General features: G+C 37.2%; 1 protein-coding gene across 8 annotated transcripts in view; it reads right to left on the bottom strand.

Moving 5' to 3' along the window:
• The window catches only part of YAP1 (Yes1 associated transcriptional regulator), an 85,101-nt gene that overhangs the window by 32,614 nt on the left and 31,212 nt on the right, over positions 1-21,275 (bottom strand). For all 8 annotated transcript variants that reach the window (XM_032099249.1, XM_032099251.1, XM_032099250.1 and 5 more), the window contains exon 3: positions 3,318-3,433. In XM_032099249.1, coding sequence (XP_031955140.1) covers positions 3,318-3,433 — 116 coding nt within the window. The remainder of the gene's footprint in view (positions 1-3,317; positions 3,434-21,275) is intronic.

Raw genomic sequence — 21,275 nt, 5'->3', positions numbered from 1 at the left:
TTGTTTTAAGGCAAGACAGAAGAACAAAGTTTCTTCTGTCATACCTTTAGGGAAAAAATGGTTAGAAACGTAACACAAAAAAATCAGAACAGTCACAATGTTCATACACATGTGGCATATTTACAAATAATGGGCTTGTTTCAAGACCACTGTGCTGCTTCTCTGCATACACGTGGCCCAAACCATTTTAGTTGATTACACGTAGCACGCTAAGTTCAGAAAGATTGAGACAAAACCCCCGTCACTTTTCACACACTAATGAGTTCCTATAAAGGATGTAGCTAACTAACACTCATAGAATAATTCATTCACAAAATCATTCCCAAAACAGATAAAGCTGGTTCAGATGTCCATTAACTTCCTTAAAGAAATGTAACTTGCAGCAAGATACCTGGGTTCTCATCCAGTTTTAAGTGCCTCAAGAGCTGGAATTTCTTAAGAAAGATAACCGAAAGATTTCAATCTCATGCTGAACTACAACTTTCCCATTTTTATATTTTAAACAATCTTTTGACTTGCCCTCACCCTTATCACATCTTTTCTGAGTTCTTCTTCCCCTACTTATCCAAAAAGACAACAGGTTCATCTTCAATATGCATACATCAGCTTTCAGAGTTCTCGTCTCTCTCTGCATCTTCAGTTTGTTTTCTTGTTCTTAATTCTAGATAATGTCAAGAAGTCTAATTCTGTCTAAATGGTTAAAGCTTCTAAAGACTCTCAAGACAGCTCCCAGAAATCTCTCTTACATTTCAGCACAGTAACTTGACTTACAGGCTCCTGGGGCAGTACACTAAAACTTGGACAGTAACTTTGGGTAAGGGCTAAAATTAACGAGCACCATACAAGGTCTATACAGAAAGGAAAACATTCTCCTTTGTGGCATTTCAGAGATTTTTTTGCAAGTCAGTGATCTCCAGCTGTCACAATACTTACACTCGTTTTTTCCCAATATCTTTCATGAAAGACTCTCATAGCACTAGGGCATGTTTCACTGCCAGCCATATTTCATAACAGGAAACTTCTGTCTTAAAGGTCTCAACTTGATTTCCCGGTTCTTGAGGATGAATACCCAAATTAGAACATTAAGTAGTCTTAAATCTGAGTGCCAACATCATGACTGTAAATTCCACTATGCTGAAGTGGTACATAGTTACTTGACTTTCCCATTTCTCTCAAAGATTATTTAAGAGGCTACCAAGGAAGCATAAGCTACCATGAACTCAGCAGTATAAAGTAACAAAACTAGATATGAGACTTTAGTAAAAATAAATATATAGTAATAATTTAAAGTTAGTACATAAACATTTGCCAGATCAAGTATCAGAAACAGAATCGCACCCAATAAATGCAGGTTCAGTATTATTTAATTCAAAGCAGACTTGTGTTAATAGCAAATAAGGGTAAGCAAGTGCATCCAAAGAGCCAATTCCAAGTCCCACTACCTCAACTGACTTAAGCTTAAAAAGCCTAACACCAGGTAACATGTGGTGTAATTCAGTATACATAGGAGTTCTGAGTCCTTCATGCACTTTATCAAATTCAGAGCACGGAGGGGAAAAAAAACTTCATGGGATTTTCAGCTGATATTCAACACAGTATCATCTGTGAAATTAAAAATAAATGTTCAATGAACTTGGATCCAAGTAAGTGCTTTCTCAAATCACAAGACAACCCACTTAAACATCTCAACTGTCCTTTATTACATGAGCAACAATAGCTACGAAGCAATCACTCTTTCACACGCTTACATCAGGCAATTACATGTAAATTCTTCATGTTCTTTTAAAAATAATCCTTCTGTCCAGATTGCTGGCTTCTTTCCTGGTTTGTTACCACCCTGTTACAACTTAACAGTACATTGTTTTGCTAAGGACCCTTCATTTCTTTCTAAGTATATAAAGTGAATCCTACTTTCCTATCAATATTTTTTCCTGTGAATTCTTGGTACAACTGAAGGTTTGAGGAGTTAGCTTAAAATACAGAATTTATGTCAATGTTGAAACAGCGAGCATCTAGTTTTAGCACAAATAAGCGAAAAAGCAAGACAGAGCAAGGGAGTTGTTTCCTTTCTCCTATTCTCTCTACTTTAGAAGTGTCCCTGCAAAAACATGCCACCTCTATTGCTGCAAATTTCCTGGGATAAATTTACAGAAAAAATAATCACACTGTTTTATTTTCACATCAGAGCCTGAGACCTTAATTGCTGTGAATCACGACTTCCTGAACTTGAACAGGACTCATTTGTTTCAGTATAATCCAGCCTCCTGGCCTAGCCAGCAAAAAGTTTGATTAACTTCCCTTTCTAATACTCAGTCATGAACAGCACAGTTTGGTCACGCCTGTTAATCTTTCGGTATTGTCTGCAGCACATGAATTGGCAGCATGAAACAAAGCTGTCTAAACAGACCACAAAAAGCAGCACCAGAGAATAACCCTTGTGAAGTACAGGAACAACAGACATACACAAAATACAGTCAGACTGTGAGAAAATAAATGTAACATGAACCTCAGTGACAGACAGGAGGTGACAAAGCAAGGGGAAGACGAAGCACTCAAACTAGCATGGCACCAAATTATCTGCTTGCTCTTTGCATAATCAGATGAGAGAGCTCTGAAAACATACAGTAGATTCTATATCAAGAACAAGAACATTTTAGTGCTGTCTAGTGACAGCTCTGTCCAGGCCAGCTGAAGAACAATTCTATATTGCAGGAAAAAGACATCAGACTTCCTCAGCTAGAGCAATAATGATCATGATATTGGATTTTGGCGGTAATAGAAAAACAAGAGGAAAACCATTAAACATTTTTGCTTCTAAACAAGATTTTCAAGGTGTTTGCTCAATCCATTTAGGGAGGACAGCAAAAATGATATGTTCATAATAAATGTAGGAAACGTAAAAAAATGGCAGTATACCATGTCTACTCAGTGAGCAAATGGATGCAGAAGAACAAAAGCTTTAATGTAAATTGCTTTTAATTTAATGGGAATTCTGGTCTTCATCAATTTAACAGCATTTTTCAGGCAGAAGAAAACAGACAAAAATTCTGCTTCAAGAGTTTGAACCATTCATTTGAAAAAATAAAAGCACAAATCAAAGAACTACAGTGTACTTTCTACTGACAACATAAATATTATACAAATTCTCTTACTTCAACTATCAGCCTCTTGCTTGATGAATCAGGTATCAACAAATTTGAAGTTTCAAACCAGGAAAACTAGAAGAATATTTATTAAATTTGGACTTCCTCCCCGCCAGTTACAATAGCTTGTGGTTTACTTGTATGATCTTTTTCATAAATACAGATTTTGCTTACCTGATGCCGAGTTCATGATGTTCTGCTGCACAGAAGGACTGGTGGGAGCTGTAACATTCATCTGGGAAAGCATGGCCTTCCTAGGATCTTGCCATGTTGTTGTTTGATCAATGTGACTAAGACAAAACAAAGCAAGAGTTAGGACAGTCATGCATTCAAAACAATGACCTGCTAGCACAGAAAGTTTAACAACAAAAGGTTAAGCCTGCCAACAACAGCCACATTCAAAACCCAACAAGAACTGTTTGGATTCTCTCCAAGCATCACTGTATGTCAGATTCTCAAACCCTTATCCTGGCCACCACCACTTTCCAAACCAACAGCTGTAGCAATCACAGCTAGAGCAATGGCGAGATAAGGTTCATCATGAATATCTAAACTGTTGTACCATAACTAGATGTTGTACCCTTGAACTAAACATTCTCTTCCTTCTCTCTTTGATCAGTTATTTGCCATTTTTAAATGTGACTTCAGACTGTCAAACCAAGCCAGTCATAGCTGGAATCTCAAGCACAGTCCAGTACCTCGGCATGATGAGTTCATAGTCAGTGCCTAGGGAGTGGTAATGAACTGGCTAGTATGCAATCATTAGTCTTCCCAAACTTTCTGTGCATAGACCACATCCTCAGATTATGGGACAGACTACTCTCATCACCACTGACACCTGAACAACCTCTCTGCGGTAATTTAAGTAACCAGTCGCACTAAAGCAGTAACGTGAAAGTGACGCGCAGCTGCCTTTCAACTTCACGTGAGAAGATGAGAACAGTGTGACTGCCAAGTAACCCACCCAGCTCGCTGCAGAACTTTGGAAGCTTGGATTTCTCTGTTTTGAAAAAAAATGGCAAGTACATTCACCACTGTCATTCATGGAAGTATTCAATTCAATGAAAATACAGAAGTGTAATGAATCATTATTTCACTTTTGGAGTATGTGATTAGCATGTTTTGCTAATGAACAACGAATGCAGTCTATTCATAACAAGCATCAACATTATCTTGATGCCATTAAGCAACATTACTCTGAGAAGCACACGGGGACAAAAATACAGCTTCAAATGCACATGAACACTGACAATAAAATTTGTTACCCATTTATTCAGAACTGGTATAAATTAGAAATCATATTCAGATAGTATTGTTATAAATTAGAATCCAATGCATTATTAGCAGTACCATTCTTTTCTTAAATTAATTATCATTAAAATTCTGCTTTTCTGGATTACATGGAATGCTCATTTTCATTTACTTCAGCAAAACCACAACATTTAATGAATTCAGAAGAACACAAAATGAGGCAGTAGTCACCAAAATAATTACTTACGTCAAATTACTTACCACATCCTAATCTAACCTTCTGTTACAAGGTAGACATACCATGAACTGGCTTTAAATAAAGTTTTAAGATCTGTATATTTTACCCTCTCTAAACATGCACACAAGCAATTCTAGATCAGAGAGTTACAGACCCTACTCTATTGTAGTAGGGTCACAACAGAGCTCACTTAATACAGTATGTGCTGGTTTTGTCTGATTTTCTTCACCATGGCTAGTACTGGGCTATGTTTTGGATGAACCTGACCGCCCTCTGATCATCACACCAATGAATTAAACTGTTTCATTAAACCTCAACAAGTCATCACTAAGCACACTGCATCTTTGGTTGCACAGGTTTTCAAATATTCAGCTTCACTGAGAAACATGAGACATACAGCAAGACTTCTTTATTTCTTTTTTAAGCCTATTTATTAATAAAACATGGTGCAACATAGTAAAGACTGCCCTATAGTCCCTACTGGACTATACATAAACCTTCATACTAGAGAACAATTTTTCACTTTTCTGCTGGTCAGTTTTGCAAAGCAACGAAAACAGGTAAAGATAATACAGATGTAAAAACACTGCACTGTAATGCTTCACAGACTGTGTGTTTAAATTACTGTACCAGCATGTGCTACTCCTCCCCCACATTTCTGGTTTGTTATATTTGTTCTGGGAATAGTGGAAGCTGGGAAAACACTACTGTATCCATGATAACACATTCATCTATTTCCATTTAACTCATGTAAAAATACATGTAATACTATGAACTTATAAAATGTAAGGTACCTCATTTATAGCCTTTGTTTTTATATGCTATTTGAGTACACAGTAAAAAGTAGAAGGAAAAATATTTTCTCCCTGAAAATGGTTACAGAACCATTTTTGCAGTTAACTGTAGGAATGCACTGAAACAACAACATTTATCAATTTTTCAAAACATATCTGAATATGGGATAGATGAATGGGCTATGGAAGAAGAAGTTTTAGATGTACCTCCAATTTTGAGCACAAGAACAGCATTATCAATTCCTCAAGACTGCGTAAGCATACCACGCAAAGTACAGTTAATGTTCATATGGAGTTGTTAACAAGGATAGCTATTTTAGGCAGCAGCAGCTTCCAGCTTTTCCCTAGCTCAGTATCACTTGAGAAAAGTCAGCATGTTCCTTACTTGACCAGCTGAACTACAATCAGCAGTCTTAGAGCAAAGAGCCATGGAGGAAAAGCCTCAAAGTAAGCAAGCCGATTATATTAATATCATACTGATCATATGACTGGTTCAATAAGGCAAACTTTTTTCCCCTTCCCATTCAGCTCAGTGTTTCATGACCTACTCTACATATCCATTTCCCCCACACCTTCCCTCAAAACCTTTCTTCTTCAACCTCCATCAAATCACAGTCCTCATATGTATCTTACCTGCTCCATATCCTGAGTGTTTGAATGCTATATACTAAGAAACCACCCCAAAACACATCACAACAGATCAGTTCCTTCCTACAAATTCCAAATAATGCTCAGCAACTGATGGAATACAAAGTAGGCAAGCCCCCACTTATCTGGATGAAATGTTTAAATAAATCCTAGTACTACAGGGAAGAATACAGGACTTCATTTTGTTCCTGTTCGCGGCATGTGGACCAGGGTAACTTACTATAAACACCATGTATTTTTAATTATCAAGTTAAGTATTGAAACAGGACATTCTCCACAGGTAAAGAGCTTTCCCTGTGTTTTGAACAGCAGCGCAGAAAAGGTCTAAATGGATATAACAAGAACTGACATTAACACTAAATTATCTTTCCCTGCATTAAGTAGATTTTTTTCTCATAGTATCTGCTATACGTGACAACTGCCCCATCCTTACATTCAAGATCTTCTCTTTTACATGATCTTCACCATATCTCAATAAGAAACTAGTGTCAAAACAAAATAAAAGATTAAAAAACATTAGCGAACAATATGAAATCAATGTAACCTATAAATCAGCCACCATATGTAGTATGTATTATCAAATTAAAACTTAGATTCTACCTACTCAGGAACAAGAAACACAGCTCTGTACTGTGTGAACAGAACAAAGTGAGTAAATACTCCTGGAATTAAAATCAACATCTCTAGGATAATCAAGGAATGTTAGACACTTTATTTCACAGAATAAATTCTCAAATCTAACATATATCTATCTATCTATCTGGCACTATTTATTATTGCTCATTTATGTAGGGAGAAGCAAATTCTTGTTAAAGTGGACAAACACAGTATAAACTAAGGAAATCAATTCAGACTGTACCATAAATGTAGGTCTGTGGTAACAGGCCTTAGAAAAACAAAGCTAAAACACCCACCACATGCTAAACATTTGTTAGCAAACTTACGTCAATTCCAGTACCAAGAAGAGTGACTGTTCCAAGACAAATCACCCACCAACCTCTACCAAAAAGGACTCTCAAAGTGCTGTGCATTACAAAGAGCACAAGCTGCATCTCTTCACCCATCCCCAAGTTCTACAGTCAAATACAAACTATTTGCCATTTTGACAAGAACAGTTTCAAAGAAAAGAAAAATGTTCCCATATTATGTACACAAAGAGCACTTCTGCAGCTACTAAGGATCAGAATTTCCAATGGAAAGAAATCTTTACCGGCATTAAACACTATCACATGCTTGAAGATTTGTCAGATTCAAATTCTAACCTAATTTTAGAGTTTAAGGTTTGGGTTTGTTGTGGTGGTGGTTTGTTTTGTGGTTTGGTTTTTTGGAATTTTTTTTTTTTTTTTTTTTTTGAGGGAGAGGGGTGCTGAAGATTTTGATTTGGGTATTTGTGGTTTTTCTTAAAGTACAATGGAAAAGAAGCAGGAGATCTAGAGGCCAAAAAAAGAAAAAAAAATTACTTTTGATTTTAAGAACCCTCTGGATCCTAGCAGACTAATAAAATAACACCATTTATAAAACAAGGAACTCTCATCTGCCCTTGTACGAAGTGTAATATACCTTTCCCAATCATTCTTCACAGTTGCTGCACTGAAAAGACAGGTACTGCTTTGTTGAAAGCCATGTCAGAAACTAATTAACACAAAAAAGACACTCAAAGAATTACTTAAGAATGAAGAGGCCTTCAGTTTTGATATTCTGTAGTATGTATTGCAACTACAGTGTCCCCACTGGCAGTTACACTTTCCAGGGTATGCTGAGAAATTCATTTGTATAACAGAATTCCCATCATTACAAAATCATGTCTTTCTCCCCCTTTTTGCCTTTATTAGCATAGAGTCACCTTATACATGCTACATCATATGTAATTAGAACTTCCCTTTTACAAAAACAGATCTTCTTACAACAGACATTATTAACATAAGCAGCTCAGAACTTCAAGACTATTTTACTTAAGTGTGCAATAGACATGTAATGTTAGGAAGAAAAGCAAAAGAGAATGAAGAGATGTTTTAATCCTCAGTACCAGATGAACATACTGTATAAAATTTCTGCAACAGCAAAAAACCTGAAGAGGTCTCATCTACACATAAAAAAATAGATAAGAATAAATAATCCATCGCTTCTCAGTACATTTGGACATGACTCTTCATGAAAGGACATTTCAAAATTTAGTCTCAAACACTCAGAAAGAGAAGTTGTTCTTAAGTATAAAAGCATCACTGTAAATAACTATGCAAGTATCTCTCCATAATGCAATGCTTGTGTTTTAACAATCTAGACAAGACTTATATTTTATGTCTGTGAGAAAATCATTTTCCGTCTCTAGTGAACTTGAGATGACTAACTTTGGATACTGGTTTTCAGGTTTTTGGGACTGTTTTAAGAATTCACTGGAAATCACAATTTATGAAAAGCAAAACACAAACACACACCACTGACCACATCATGACAGACCTCCCAAGACTGCTGGCATGGCATTGAGTACTTTTTGTTCTGGGGACAGACAGGAAAGTCTTTGTGTAACACAAGCAAGTGCACAAATTAAATGAAACCTAATTATGTTCTATTTTTGGTGTGAAATTTAAACTTTTCATTAAATCCCAAATGTCAGCTGCTCCATTGACAAGCATGTCACCTATGATTCTGTTTGACATTAAATGAATGAGATACAGATTCTACTCTTTCATTTTTTCGTCTTCCTAACCACCTAGTTTCTTTAATCCACATAATGCATCACTTTCTGAAAGGTTTTCCCTTTTTATTTATATTTGTCTATAAGGATTAGTAAAGAGTGAGTGTCTCCTCATAAATTCCAGAATTATTTAAGAGTGTGCACCAGTACATTTCAGTATGTCAGGTCTTGATGTATATACTGAAAGTCAGCTTTCCTGGTGATGCCAGGAGAAACTTGAGTATTTCTGCTCTTGAAACTATCATAAATTGTTCAACAAAATCAACTAACCCCTTTACCAAATCTTATACAAACTTGCCTGTGCACAGGCAGTGTAGGGTATCTTGGAGATATTCACATAGCTATTATCGTAGCAGGCAGAGAAGAAATCAGAATATCTACTTCTGCAGAGGCCTGAGCTCTACAGCAGAATACCAGTGTGGTGGTCTGACCATAGGGCAGCTGTGAAAGTGATAGTATCCACTAATTCAAGAATAGAGCTGGATGTATATTCCTAAGAAAGTTGCAATAGCTGGAAGGCCAAGATCAGTTTGACAGGGCTGATGAGCTTGGGGGATTCTCACAGGTAAATTTTCCATAGTTCCATTTAGAAATGGGATGAAAGAAAAGGTTTAGAGTATAAGGAGCCTCCACATGAACTGCTCTAATTACCACTGTCAAAAACTGGAGTGCAGCATGCAGAGACTTCTGGGTTATGGCTGCTGATGATCTTAGGATATTTACACACAATGGAGTGGATTCAGCTTTGCCTGAGGATAGAAGGCGTGACATTCTTTGTGCATGCACACTTTTCTATCCTATTCAGGGGATTTCAAGAATTGGAAAAGATTAAAACACGGATCTAAGTCTTCAGATATATGGGCCATTTTTATTTAGTGCAGCTGACTTAAAAGTGAAGTACATTCCTTTGCAGGTGTTGTAACAAAATTACAAATTTATACTTTAAATACATTATTTGAGATTATTTCAATTCCAAGCAGCAACAGTACAGAGAAAAGCCTGAAGGGGAGATGAGACAGCTCAGTTAGCAATTACCTCCACCCTCAGTTCAGTCCTCCATAAACACTTCCCTGAATCCACACCATTCTTAGACAAGGACACACACTTAAAGTGCCCCAAACCCTTTGAGGACCTTCCAGCTGGCTTTGTAAAGAAAAAAATCCAACAAAATCCAGCAAAAGAAAAGCCTGGTCACAGAGCAATGAAAATCTCATCTGCCATTCCTGGGGAAAGCACTGTCTCTCCACTTGTGCTGTCCATTTACTTGCAATATTTCCTTTCCAAGTTTCAGGACTGTTACAGTCTAATTTATGTAAAAGCACATGGCAGTAACATTCAGAACTTCCTAATCTCACTGTTTCCCAAAAGCATCAGAAAAGAAAAGTTTATCTCCTAAGGATGGTAATGTCTCCAGGCATGGTCTAATTGCCTCAAAGAAATAGAAACACTAATACAATTTTCTGAATACTGCAATACATAAAATGGCTGTATTTTTGAGTTTTCCTTATTCTTCCTTCTGCTTGACAGAGCATTAACTAAACAAAGCTTGTGTTGGGCTACTCCATCAACACCAATTATGTCCTCATCGAACGGCACCACAGGCATACAATGCCAGAGCACAGTGATAGCTCTAACCTTCATTCAACTTGCAAAAGCATACCTTAAAATTGACATACAACTGTTCCATGTGCAATTGTGTGGTGCCACAGTAGTGATTTCATTAACTTTGAAATAGAACAAAAGTCAAAAGTCAGAGAATGGTGGGCACAAACATCCTGTTGACCAGGTGGGAAGACAGCCTGTCAGAGCTCAAGTCCCTTAACCTAAGTATGAAATAAAACCACATATGCTATCCTATGAAATTACAGTCTTAGGCAGCAGGAATTCTTCTAGCAAATTAATGGTTTGAGTCTGAACTAGAACGATGCAGTAATGGAAACTTAAATGCATCTGACAAAAGTCTAATTCATCAAGAAGTAGATTTTGCACAGTCATTACTAGTCAGACAAGTTCTTCTACAAACCCCTCTGGAATTTATTCCTAAGGTGGCTGAATATTGCAAGATGCTAAGAGCTACCAGAAATTCCAGAAAGCATGGCCCATAAAGCTGTGGACAGAGATACATGAAAAAAAGAGCTTTTACTGATACACAAAACACAGTATTTAGTATTAAGGTATTCAAAGGCAGCTTTCATTAGCACTGGTCTGCCTGCAGACAGTGCACAATACAAACACCAAGGACTTAAAAACTAAGCTTCCTGTTCTGAGTATAAGCACCTTGCTGCTTTGAAGCTGCAGAATAGCACTGCACTTCTTAGAAAAGCACTCACAGAAAGGTCCTCACTTCAGAGCGTGTAATGCTAAAATGGATGTGTGGGCAGTAGGCAGTCTGACCACACATGCCTGAGTAACAGAAAGAGATGAACACATGATATGATGTTCAAAGGTTTGCACCACTTTTACTATAATGTTCTCTTGAAACAATTACCTTTTGTTAAAGCAAAAATGGAGCAAGAACATGCTTATTTTTGCATTTATTATTCTTTTTCCTCCTGCCCCTCTTCCTGCCCTGCACTCAAGGACTTCATATAGAAAGATAGGGCTAGTATCACAATGCTTAGAAGTTTTAAAATTGATTCTCAAAAGTATTGTTCTTGGATTCCTCTGTGGATTTCCAAAATAAAGTAATTTTCTGCATTTCAGGAACAAATACGAAGTACAAGGACATTTTCATTTCCAGAGCTTTTTCCGTTACTTTGAAAACTATAAGACATAGCAATATTATAGATGCTAAAAAGTCCTTGTTTCACCAGTTCAATTATTTTCCAATAGCTATTATCGTAGCTATTATTAGTCTATAAAAGACTAAATGCTGTGATCACATTCTATGTCACCAGATTTATTTAAACTTCCCCTCTCAGTTTCACAGAAGAAAAAGAGGCTATTTTTAAAGGTAACCTCCCTTTCTTTCTACCCTACCTCCAAAGTTAAGAAATTTGCTTCCCATGGCTAAGTCATTCAGCACACGCAGAATTTATCTTTTTTTCTCTCTTTAATTTTCAATGAAAGACATAAAGATATATCACCAAGGAGGAAAAATCTAATGAAGAACTGTCTCTACTGCTATTTCAAGTGAAATTACCATAATTGTTTAACTTTACAGATACCCTCCTACACTCCGCTTAGCAAATGCAGAAGACCTTCTCAAGATGTAACCATTTTGCCTTCTGTAACACTAAAGACAAGATTACACAAACAGTAGCTTTTATTAAGAGAAGGCAGATGATTTTCAGAAGTGATGGGCAATGGAATACTTTATCACTGTCGTGTCCTTTTATCTCTGAGATTCTATCTCATTTCTCTCTCTTAAAAGGAGACAAAGAAAGCAAGAGGGAAATCAAGTGCCTCTTTGCATGAAGAGAAGCCAGGCAATTTTACGCCCCTCTCAAAACACCCAACTTTTGTTGCCTGAAGGTCTTCAAGTCAGAGAGGCTTGCCTAAGCATGCTGCAATAAAAGCTGCTACAGCCAGCTGTCTTAGTTTCTTAAGGGGGTTCCTAGCAATCCTGTCAATTAACCCTGAGGCTAACCACCACCAAGGAAAACGAAATATTAAGATAAAAAGATTCTTTAGGTTGTTTCCTTATTGCTCTAAGTAGGAAGTCTCAGAGGGCAGCTCAAACTGGTTGCTCGAGTGTTCAGACAATGATCACTCCCAGATGGCCTTGACAGGATGAGCTGACTCTTAAGAAACCATTAGGTAGGACCTACTGGAAATGAATGCACAGCTTTCTACTACAAAGAATAAGTGAACCTGTTTTTCTTGCCATTAAAATCATTAGTATTGACATCTCTTTTTATTTTATGCTTCAGAGCTCACACTTCACACCTTAAGTTGATCAGCTGTTTAGATGGTCTTGGTTTTAGTCATACAAATAGTCTTACAGACTATCTTTTCCCTCATTTGAGGGCTGCATTTTATTTAGTAAAAAACCCCAACTCATCTGTTTCCTTCTTACGACTCTGTCTCAGGGAGAGCTTTTTATTTTCACAATTCAGACAAGCACCACGTGCTGCTGAGGTAGGAGGCAATTATTCCTGTCCCTGAAGACTCTGCAGACTGCTAAGTAAAACAAAGGAGAGAATCTTCCAACAGCAAGTTACTGCCTGAGTCAGTACTTGTAAGATACCTGCCCAGTCAACTCTAGGCAATCTTGTATACTCTGTTTTTCGCCAGCAGATTATTCTTTTTCCTCCCCCACCCTTCAACTCCCTGAAGTCAGATTTCCCAAGTTGCAAATCCACCAGAGGCAACACATTTCTTGACCCCAGATACACCATATTGTCTGAAGGCTATGCTTTGAAAAGTTATTTTTATTTACCCATTTAACACAGAGTGGCAAAGAAAATACAGAGCAAAACCCTGAGAAGAAATTAACCTACTTAGTGTATAATTTTCATTATTATACCTATAATTTAAATGCACAGTATACTTAAATATAATAGCTATTATATTTCTTTTTAAAAGTGGCCTAAAAATGTTTTTGACCTGAGGATTTTAAAGTTTCAGGTTCGACATTTCTCTTCACCATTCACAGAGTTTAAGGAGCATCAGTTTAAGTAGTACTCAAATGCCCACTGTAAAATAAGCACAGGAAACTAAAACTAATTTTGAACTCAAATTTCACTGCATGTTTCAGAAGTTATCAGCTGGAAATATTAATTTACTTTTTGGTTTATTATTAAGAATTTGGGTATTCACAGAAACTGAAAGGTTGAAGGGATTACTGGAGGTCATCCAGTCCAATCTCCCTGCTTGAGCAAGTGACAGAGTAATCAGGAAGAACAGGACTGAACAGAAACCAAAAGTTTGAGTGTAAAATCATCATCAGCAAAACAAACCCTAGCTTTCTAGAAACAAGTAAGTTTTCATTTACTTCATTAAATCATCATGATAAATACCAGTATCTCAGCATTTATGGAATTGATTTGCAGCAATTTACTTTGCTTTCTGAGTATCTTTTGGTACAGAGGGAATTACAAATCGCGATTAAAAAATATGCCAAGCACATGATTTTATTTAAAAGCATATAACTTAAATTACTAACAGTTCTTAAAGTTTAGTCTTTGCCAAAATTAGCAACTACCATGTTTTATCAATAAACATAGTGAAGTACTTATTTAGAAATTGATCCTACCCTTAGACACAAAACAGATCACAAAGCAAAAATCACAGATCTCCTAATTTCACTAAATTTCAGTAGATTTGTAAGCATTGAAGTTCCAAATAAATCCTAAATAACTTAAAGTTAACACCTTAACTTAGTATAAATTAATCCCAAATTTATAATCACTGCAGTCTTTAACTACTAGTTATGAAAATCAGCATTCATCACTGGTGGAGGGGAATGGTGAAGGGGCTGTGCTGCTGCCATGAGAGAGGGGAAAAACCACTGTATTTACTTATTGGCATACATTTTTAAAAAACGTACTCATCAAACATATGTCTAGCATTTAAAATCATGTTTACTAGTAACAGGCCTCTCTAAAGATATGAATACATCCTACCCACACAAGAGATCAGACTACAGGTCACACACTACTGATTACTACTAACTTCTGTCTCAGAAGACAATTGTGTGGGTTTTTAATGGCTAACATAATTATAATCAAGCTTTCCTTCCAGCATCGTCCCTTCCCACTTTCTCATAGTCCAGTTTAGACACTTCCCCAGCCCAAACTTTATGCTTGAATAGTATAGAGTTTATTTTCCTTTAGGAAGTGAGGTCAGTTCTTAATACAAGAACTCCCTTACACTGTTTGCTCACCATTAGTCAGCACTTCCCTATGACCCATCCCTTTCCTCCACTCCCTTTCAGTTCCAAAAGCTGTTATTATCACCTTCCAGCTTTTCGGTTTTTTTGCCTGCAAAGTCACAAACTATTTTAGAAATCCCCTGGAGGGTGAAGCAGTTTTTTTTCCATGAGTATTGTCACTTTGAACTCTTGGACAAACTGAGTTCCTTTAATCTCTTCTATAAGATACACTTCCTATAGCCAAGTCTTATCACCATTTTTACAGGACCACTTTTGCCCATCAACTAGGCAGCCAGAATTGTTTTGAAACCTTCAATTCAAATAAAATTCTAAGTGCAAGCTCTGGAGGTTGCTTAGGTTTTGTCTGTTTGCTTGGGTTTAGCTCATTCAGTAGCTAGCATATAAAATTCCAAAGACAATACATATTTGCTTCATAACCCATGTTTGGAAAATATAATGCTCCTGATGTCAGAAGAGCCACTATGTACTATCACATATCAGTAATTTCAACAGCTGAGTAATAAGACACAGCTTTTTGAAATTTAAGCAGTAGATTAGAGAATACAGTTAATGGAACAATACTGATCCCAGTTCTACGCCAAGTTCTCAGGAAGCAAGCCTGTAAAAAGGTTACCTGATACACACCTGCTGGGGCAAGGCATCTAAACTGCACATGAACAGTTACAACACTCAGTGACTCACTGTCACTGCAAACTTCAGAATATATCCACTCTTGTCCTTTAAACTCTGTACTCTAGATTGTAATCTTCAGATCAGAGGATGTAAACCAGTACCTGAAGGCAAAAGATGAGGGATACATCAAGAGGAGACAAACTCCCAATGTATTTTTTAATTCATAATACTTCATAGTCATCCACACTTAGCTTGCTAATACTGAACACCAAACTAATATAATCCTTTTGGTCTGCCCCGCTCCAGTAATCTTTAATATTCCCATAAATGTCTGAACTGTATTTATCAATGTGAATCAACTGCTTCTAGTCACCATGTAAAGGAAGCTTCTTGTAACAGATGTCTTTTTTTTTTTTTTCCACGTCATTTTTTACATTCAGAATTATGGAAAAAGGAAATAAACACTCTGCTCTTCATCTCCGAATTTCTTAGGTTTGAACTAAGATGCTTGAATAAACCAAAAAAGTAAACATTTACTTGGCTAATGCTTTCTAAGATGTGGTTTAACACTTTATAGTTCCAGGTACATACACAGCAACTTCCTTCCGGAATTTATCACTCAAAGTTCAGTAGCAAACATTCACTGTTTAGTGTTATCTTAAAATTTATTTTGCAGTCACTTCATTATCACTACACAGGTCATAATTTTAAACTTTATCTCAAAACCTTTTAAAAGTAAATTGCACATTAAAAAGAAATAAATCTATTCCTAGATACTGTGACTCTAGTTGTATAAATTGGGACATTAAACATTCTGGTCACTCTTCTCTGATGTCTTGTTATACTTTAAATGTATTTTCAGAAATCTCTTCCTTCAGAAAATTGTTACAAAATGTTTATGTTCAAATGAGAACTGAAAAGGACTGTTACAGATCTGACAATGTAACATGCTTCTCTACAAGAAATCTACTTACATTTTCATGTATACCAAGAACAACAAAATTTAAGAGTATACCAAGAGCAAACAATATGTTGCAGAAGACAAACAAAAGAAAGTCAACAAGGCCCTGGAGTTGAGTGGCTCTATTTCAGAGTTCCATTTCTACATTTCTCCTCACCTCTGACTTGACCACTTATTTATGCTGAGCTTGTCAGGATTGCAATCTTACTTAAATAACTTGCAGTAGTCCTGTAATCTTGCAGTCTATCTGCTAACTCTCCTACTCTACTACAGAGAACAGCTGCTTGGACAGCAAGCATCAACCAAGCAGCCAAATACCACCTTCTGTGCTACAGAGTGCATCGAGCTGGCTGGAAGCTGCTGCTGCCAACACTGCTCCCACATGAGGGAGGAGCAGGGCCTGGGGCACCCCTCCTCCTGCTCACAGAGCAGCCAAAACTGCTCTTTGCTGATTCTGTTGGTGCAATCAATGGGGGAGGCAGCAGGCAGATGTTGGATTTGTCCCTTAAATACAGTAACTGCAGTGCAGCCATATCAAAGTGTCAGTACACACAAGACAAATTAATCTGCTGATGGACTCACGCTGCTACAATATACTTAGAAAATCATCAGTGATGAGGGATTTCGAACAAATCAATCTCCTGAATATCTTCATCAGATGCTGTTATCTAGTACCTTATCTGAAAATCACTGTATATGTTAGACTAAAAATGTCCTGCAGGTGAAAGCTGCTGAAGAGCAGTTTGCACTAAAATAAATCACACCCATTAAAAATTAATTTGCATCCTATCCAGAACTGTGCAAGGATCTAATAAACTGTTTAATTACTGAACACCTGTAGCTATTTTGTGAGATAATGACAGTCATGTAACTTCTGTACTTTCATAAAACTGAAAGGCACTACATTTCAAAACGGCAGATGTGAAAACATGGTTTACCTGACTCTGTAATTGCTATTTATTTATTTATTTAGCCAAGTAAAAAAGAAAATCAGTGTGAACCACTTCAGCACAGTACTAGGGGTGATTAACTAGGGAGCGGCAGAGGAAAGGATGAAACATCAGAAGAAAGTGGATAGTGAAAGTGAAAAAGAAGAAACATGTCTTGCAGAGGGATCTGGCAATCTTGTAATACCAACATCTCCCAAGGAGTCAAGCCGCATGAAGAGAAGCTGAAGCAGCCAAGGAAGGAGGTCAAAATCTGCAAATTTACAAACCACAGGAAGAATTCTTGCTGAGAATGAATGAACTGTTGGATCCACTGGACAGAAATATACTGGTCTGGGAGATTAAACTGGGAGGCAGACTCTCACTGGAGTGGAAGGAGTACCGAATGAAAACATTATGAACCCCCTCCTACTCTCAGGCAGAGGAATAACACAAAGCACATCAGCTCAGGTGGGAGAACGAACTCAATTTGTTGAGCAGAAAACTACCACAGATGAGCAACACAACTTATCAGACTAGCAACAGTAACAGAAGGACACAGGCATTTGTGTATTATCAGCAGAACAGTGAAAGAACATCATGGAGAAGAGAAGCTAAAAACTAATATAAAATTTTCCCAATGTTAAGCACAGATTTGGTTTGGTTTTTGATCTGTACATGCCAAAATAAAACTTTACATACTTGAAAAGCAAAACTACTGTTCTTTCTTTAAGCACGCATCTGAAATGCACTGTAATGGAAAAAAAATCATCAAAAGCTGCAAAGCAGTAAGTTTTACAGTAAAAAGTATTTCAGCTGCATACAAGAAATGATCACTTCCCAATGCTAGAATTATATTTTTAGCACTGTGCAATCCTTCACTTTTGAAAATCTTGCCCTCCAAGAAATAAAAAGTTTCCTCACTCTCACATTGCAAATTATTAGATGAAATGCTTTTACTTCACCATAACCGGTAACAACCAAGATTTTCCCTTAGTTTTGAACTGGAGGGTTTTCTAAATGTGCAACAAATATCCCAGTACTGTATATAAATGTGCACATACACTATGTAAGGTGGTAACACTGCTCTCAGCACAGAGAATGCCAGTACTGACTTAGCAGTTTTGTGCACAAAGCTGCCCACTTGCTCCTTGCTCTCCTTGTTTTTGCTTTGCTGATCAAAAGACTTGCCAAGTTTTTTCTTTACCATTACAAGGCAGGAAAAATGGCTCTCCTCGGAGAGGCCCCTTGTGAAGGTCACAAAGGTTAGCTCCACAAGCCCTGGAGTCCGCTCTGATGCTGGAGTGATTGGCTGGCTTCCCTGCAGTTACCCTGCATTTCCCCTCCTTCACAATAGTGCACTGGTTATGGAAACTAAATATGAAAGAACGTGGTGGGGGAGGAAAGAATTTCTATGGAGACACATTCTAAAACACAAGTTCTACTTGTTTGAGCAGCCTGGAAACCTAGCATTCTAAAACATTTGATTTCTTTCTGGAAAACTCAAAAATTTCAGCCTGCAATCCTCTCTATTTTGAACAGAAAACTGACAAACCTTGCTTTTTTTTGGTATACAAATACATCGATACTAGTCTGCCTTGATCTGGAAAAAGTTTAAGATGTTTACTTGCCCCATCTCTGGACTTCAACAAGTGGAACCCACACATCACACCATCTTAATGAAGACTAAAATGAAGTCAATTAGTCAGGATTCAGATTTGTAGCACTTTCCAGCTGCAGAGCAGTATCACACCAAAGACACTTTTAAAATCCTACAGAATATATGAAAATTTATAGGCATTAGGCTCCAATTACTTTTAGGTCCTGAAGTTAAGTAATGAAGACATCTTGAAATACCAAGCAAAACAATCATTGTGTTTTAGATGGCTGATTAAATTCACTCCCCATTTTCTACAAATTCAAACCTACCAATCCACAGGTAGCCACAACTATTCAGGTTTTTCTTATACATAAAAAATTTAACCCAGTGTATACACTGAAAGCTCTAAGCCACGTAAAAGCATCTACTCCTAGGAAACAGATTCAATATCGGTCCAAGTAGGTGAAAGCAGTATAAATTTTGTATATTGAAGAAGGAACTTTCTGAGGCTTCATACTTTGGGGTCACAATTTCATACCGCTTTACAAATAAAACTCTGATTCTCAGCATTGCTCAAAAAGCTTTCTTACCACCCTGAAAGTAAAGCCAGGCTCTTTCTAACTGTAGGTGTCAAGTTTTGTCTCCAGTGCCATCACCCATATGTTTGGACAGATGAAGCCAATTAAAATTCAGCCGGTGTGTTTGATGCTGAACCTACCTCTGCAGCTGTTCTGAGTTCATTATGTTACCAGGAGTCAAAAGTACTTCCAGAACAGTCAAGATGTACAGGCCCACCAACTAGGTATTTCAATCTGTTTAAGTACTCTAAAGATTTAACAATACCTAATAAGAGAGAAGCTCATACTACAGCTTTATCTTCCTAGGTGGAATCAACAGGCTTCCTCTTCTTAACCAATCATCTCTGTTCACAAAACATTAAGGAAAACAAATCCCCTCTATTGGGAGACAGCAATAAAATACGAGAATGCCAGAATCCTAAGCTGAAAACAATAAAATACATAATTGAAGAAGGAATATTATAGTTATAAAAGCACATAAGTTTAAGTGAGATTTTTGACCCAGTTACTTGGATTTGTTCACCTGTAAAAAGATGTAATGAAAGTAGAGACACCTCACGGGGTCTCCAGAACGACTTCAACAAGTCCAGATGTAGATGCAAGGAGAAATCCATAAAATAGCCATATTGCAACAAAAAGCAAAAAGTGTATGTAGGAAAGAGCTGCACCTGATCATCATTAATATTTACTGGAGAGACTTCTAAAGAGGCACAAAAACACAATACCAAATTCCTCTTTTCATCCTCTGTAGGAGAGCTTTTATCACCAACACTTGCCATTTCTTTGCTAGCTGGTATATATAAGGCATAGCACTTCTGACTAAAAACTTTATCAAACTTCTCAAGCCTCTTTAGGGATGGGCTGCAAAGGTCAGCACACCTAACACCGACCAAACCCAAGCCTTCCTCCACTCTCATGCAAATGCTGGGTACACCATGTGCTTGCCAACAGAAAGCACAAGACACCAGATCACCTGAGACATTTGCAACACCAACACATCGTTAACTTTCAAACTTGCCGTGACAATAAAACCCCAGTGGAGAAAGAATTGAGTCAAGAGTCAGTAATACATGCTATTTTGCTACCAGGCCCATCTTTGACCCCCTTGGTATAGAACAGAAATTCTTATCCTTCTGGCTGATGTTGCTATGCAGACAAGAAACCTCCCATGGTATAAGTTGTGATAACATTAAGGCATTTCTGCTGCTTTTGTTACTCAGATGATACAAGGCAAAAAAACTTCCTTATGCCACCACCTTCCCAAACCACACTAGGGGACTCTGCTGATGTCATCACATTTTCTGACAGGTATTTACTTAGTGATTATATTAACCCATTCCCATCTAGGGATTTATTATCTGAAAAATGTGGAGCAACATCAGTTTATTGCAATTCCTGTGTTCTTGCAGTCCCCACAGTTAAGATGAAAGAAAAAACCTTGTTCCAAAATATCTAAAATATCAAAAAGTATCAAAACCAACAGTAGACACTAACAGATGAACAAAAAACCCTCTCTGCAAGCAGCAGTAAGACCAAGATACCACCCAAATCTGTAACATGGGAAAAGGCTAAAGTTTAGGACTACAGTTTTGTAAGTTTTTATGTTAAAGGTTCAGATTGCTGTAATGCTTTCATAATGACACAGCTGGGCCATGGAATAGATGCACTGTAACCAGCCTCTTCTTTTTGCTTTATGTAATGCAGGAACGATGTCCAAGACTGCTTTGGAAAGCAACCCCCTACAAAAACACTTCATGAAAATTCTGAGTAATACCCTGATACAGGATTCAAGCAATATAAGAATCTTTGGACTGGCTGGAGGACAAAGCATCCTGCCTCAATCCTGCAACTATACAGAAGAAATATGTTCATAGCTATTGCCTTTTTTTGAGCAAGTTACAGAAAAATTACTAAAACCAGACTGAACACCCATTTCTCTTAAAATTTGAATTGAAAAGAGTTTCATATATGGCAAAAAGCTTAAGCATTTATT

The sequence above is a fragment of the Corvus moneduloides genome, chromosome 2 (genome assembly GCF_009650955.1).
Source record: "Corvus moneduloides isolate bCorMon1 chromosome 2, bCorMon1.pri, whole genome shotgun sequence".
NCBI classification, from domain to species: Eukaryota; Metazoa; Chordata; class Aves; order Passeriformes; family Corvidae; genus Corvus; species Corvus moneduloides.
Note: the sequence above shows the minus strand (reverse complement) of the source record. Positions and strands in the feature narration are given on the sequence as shown.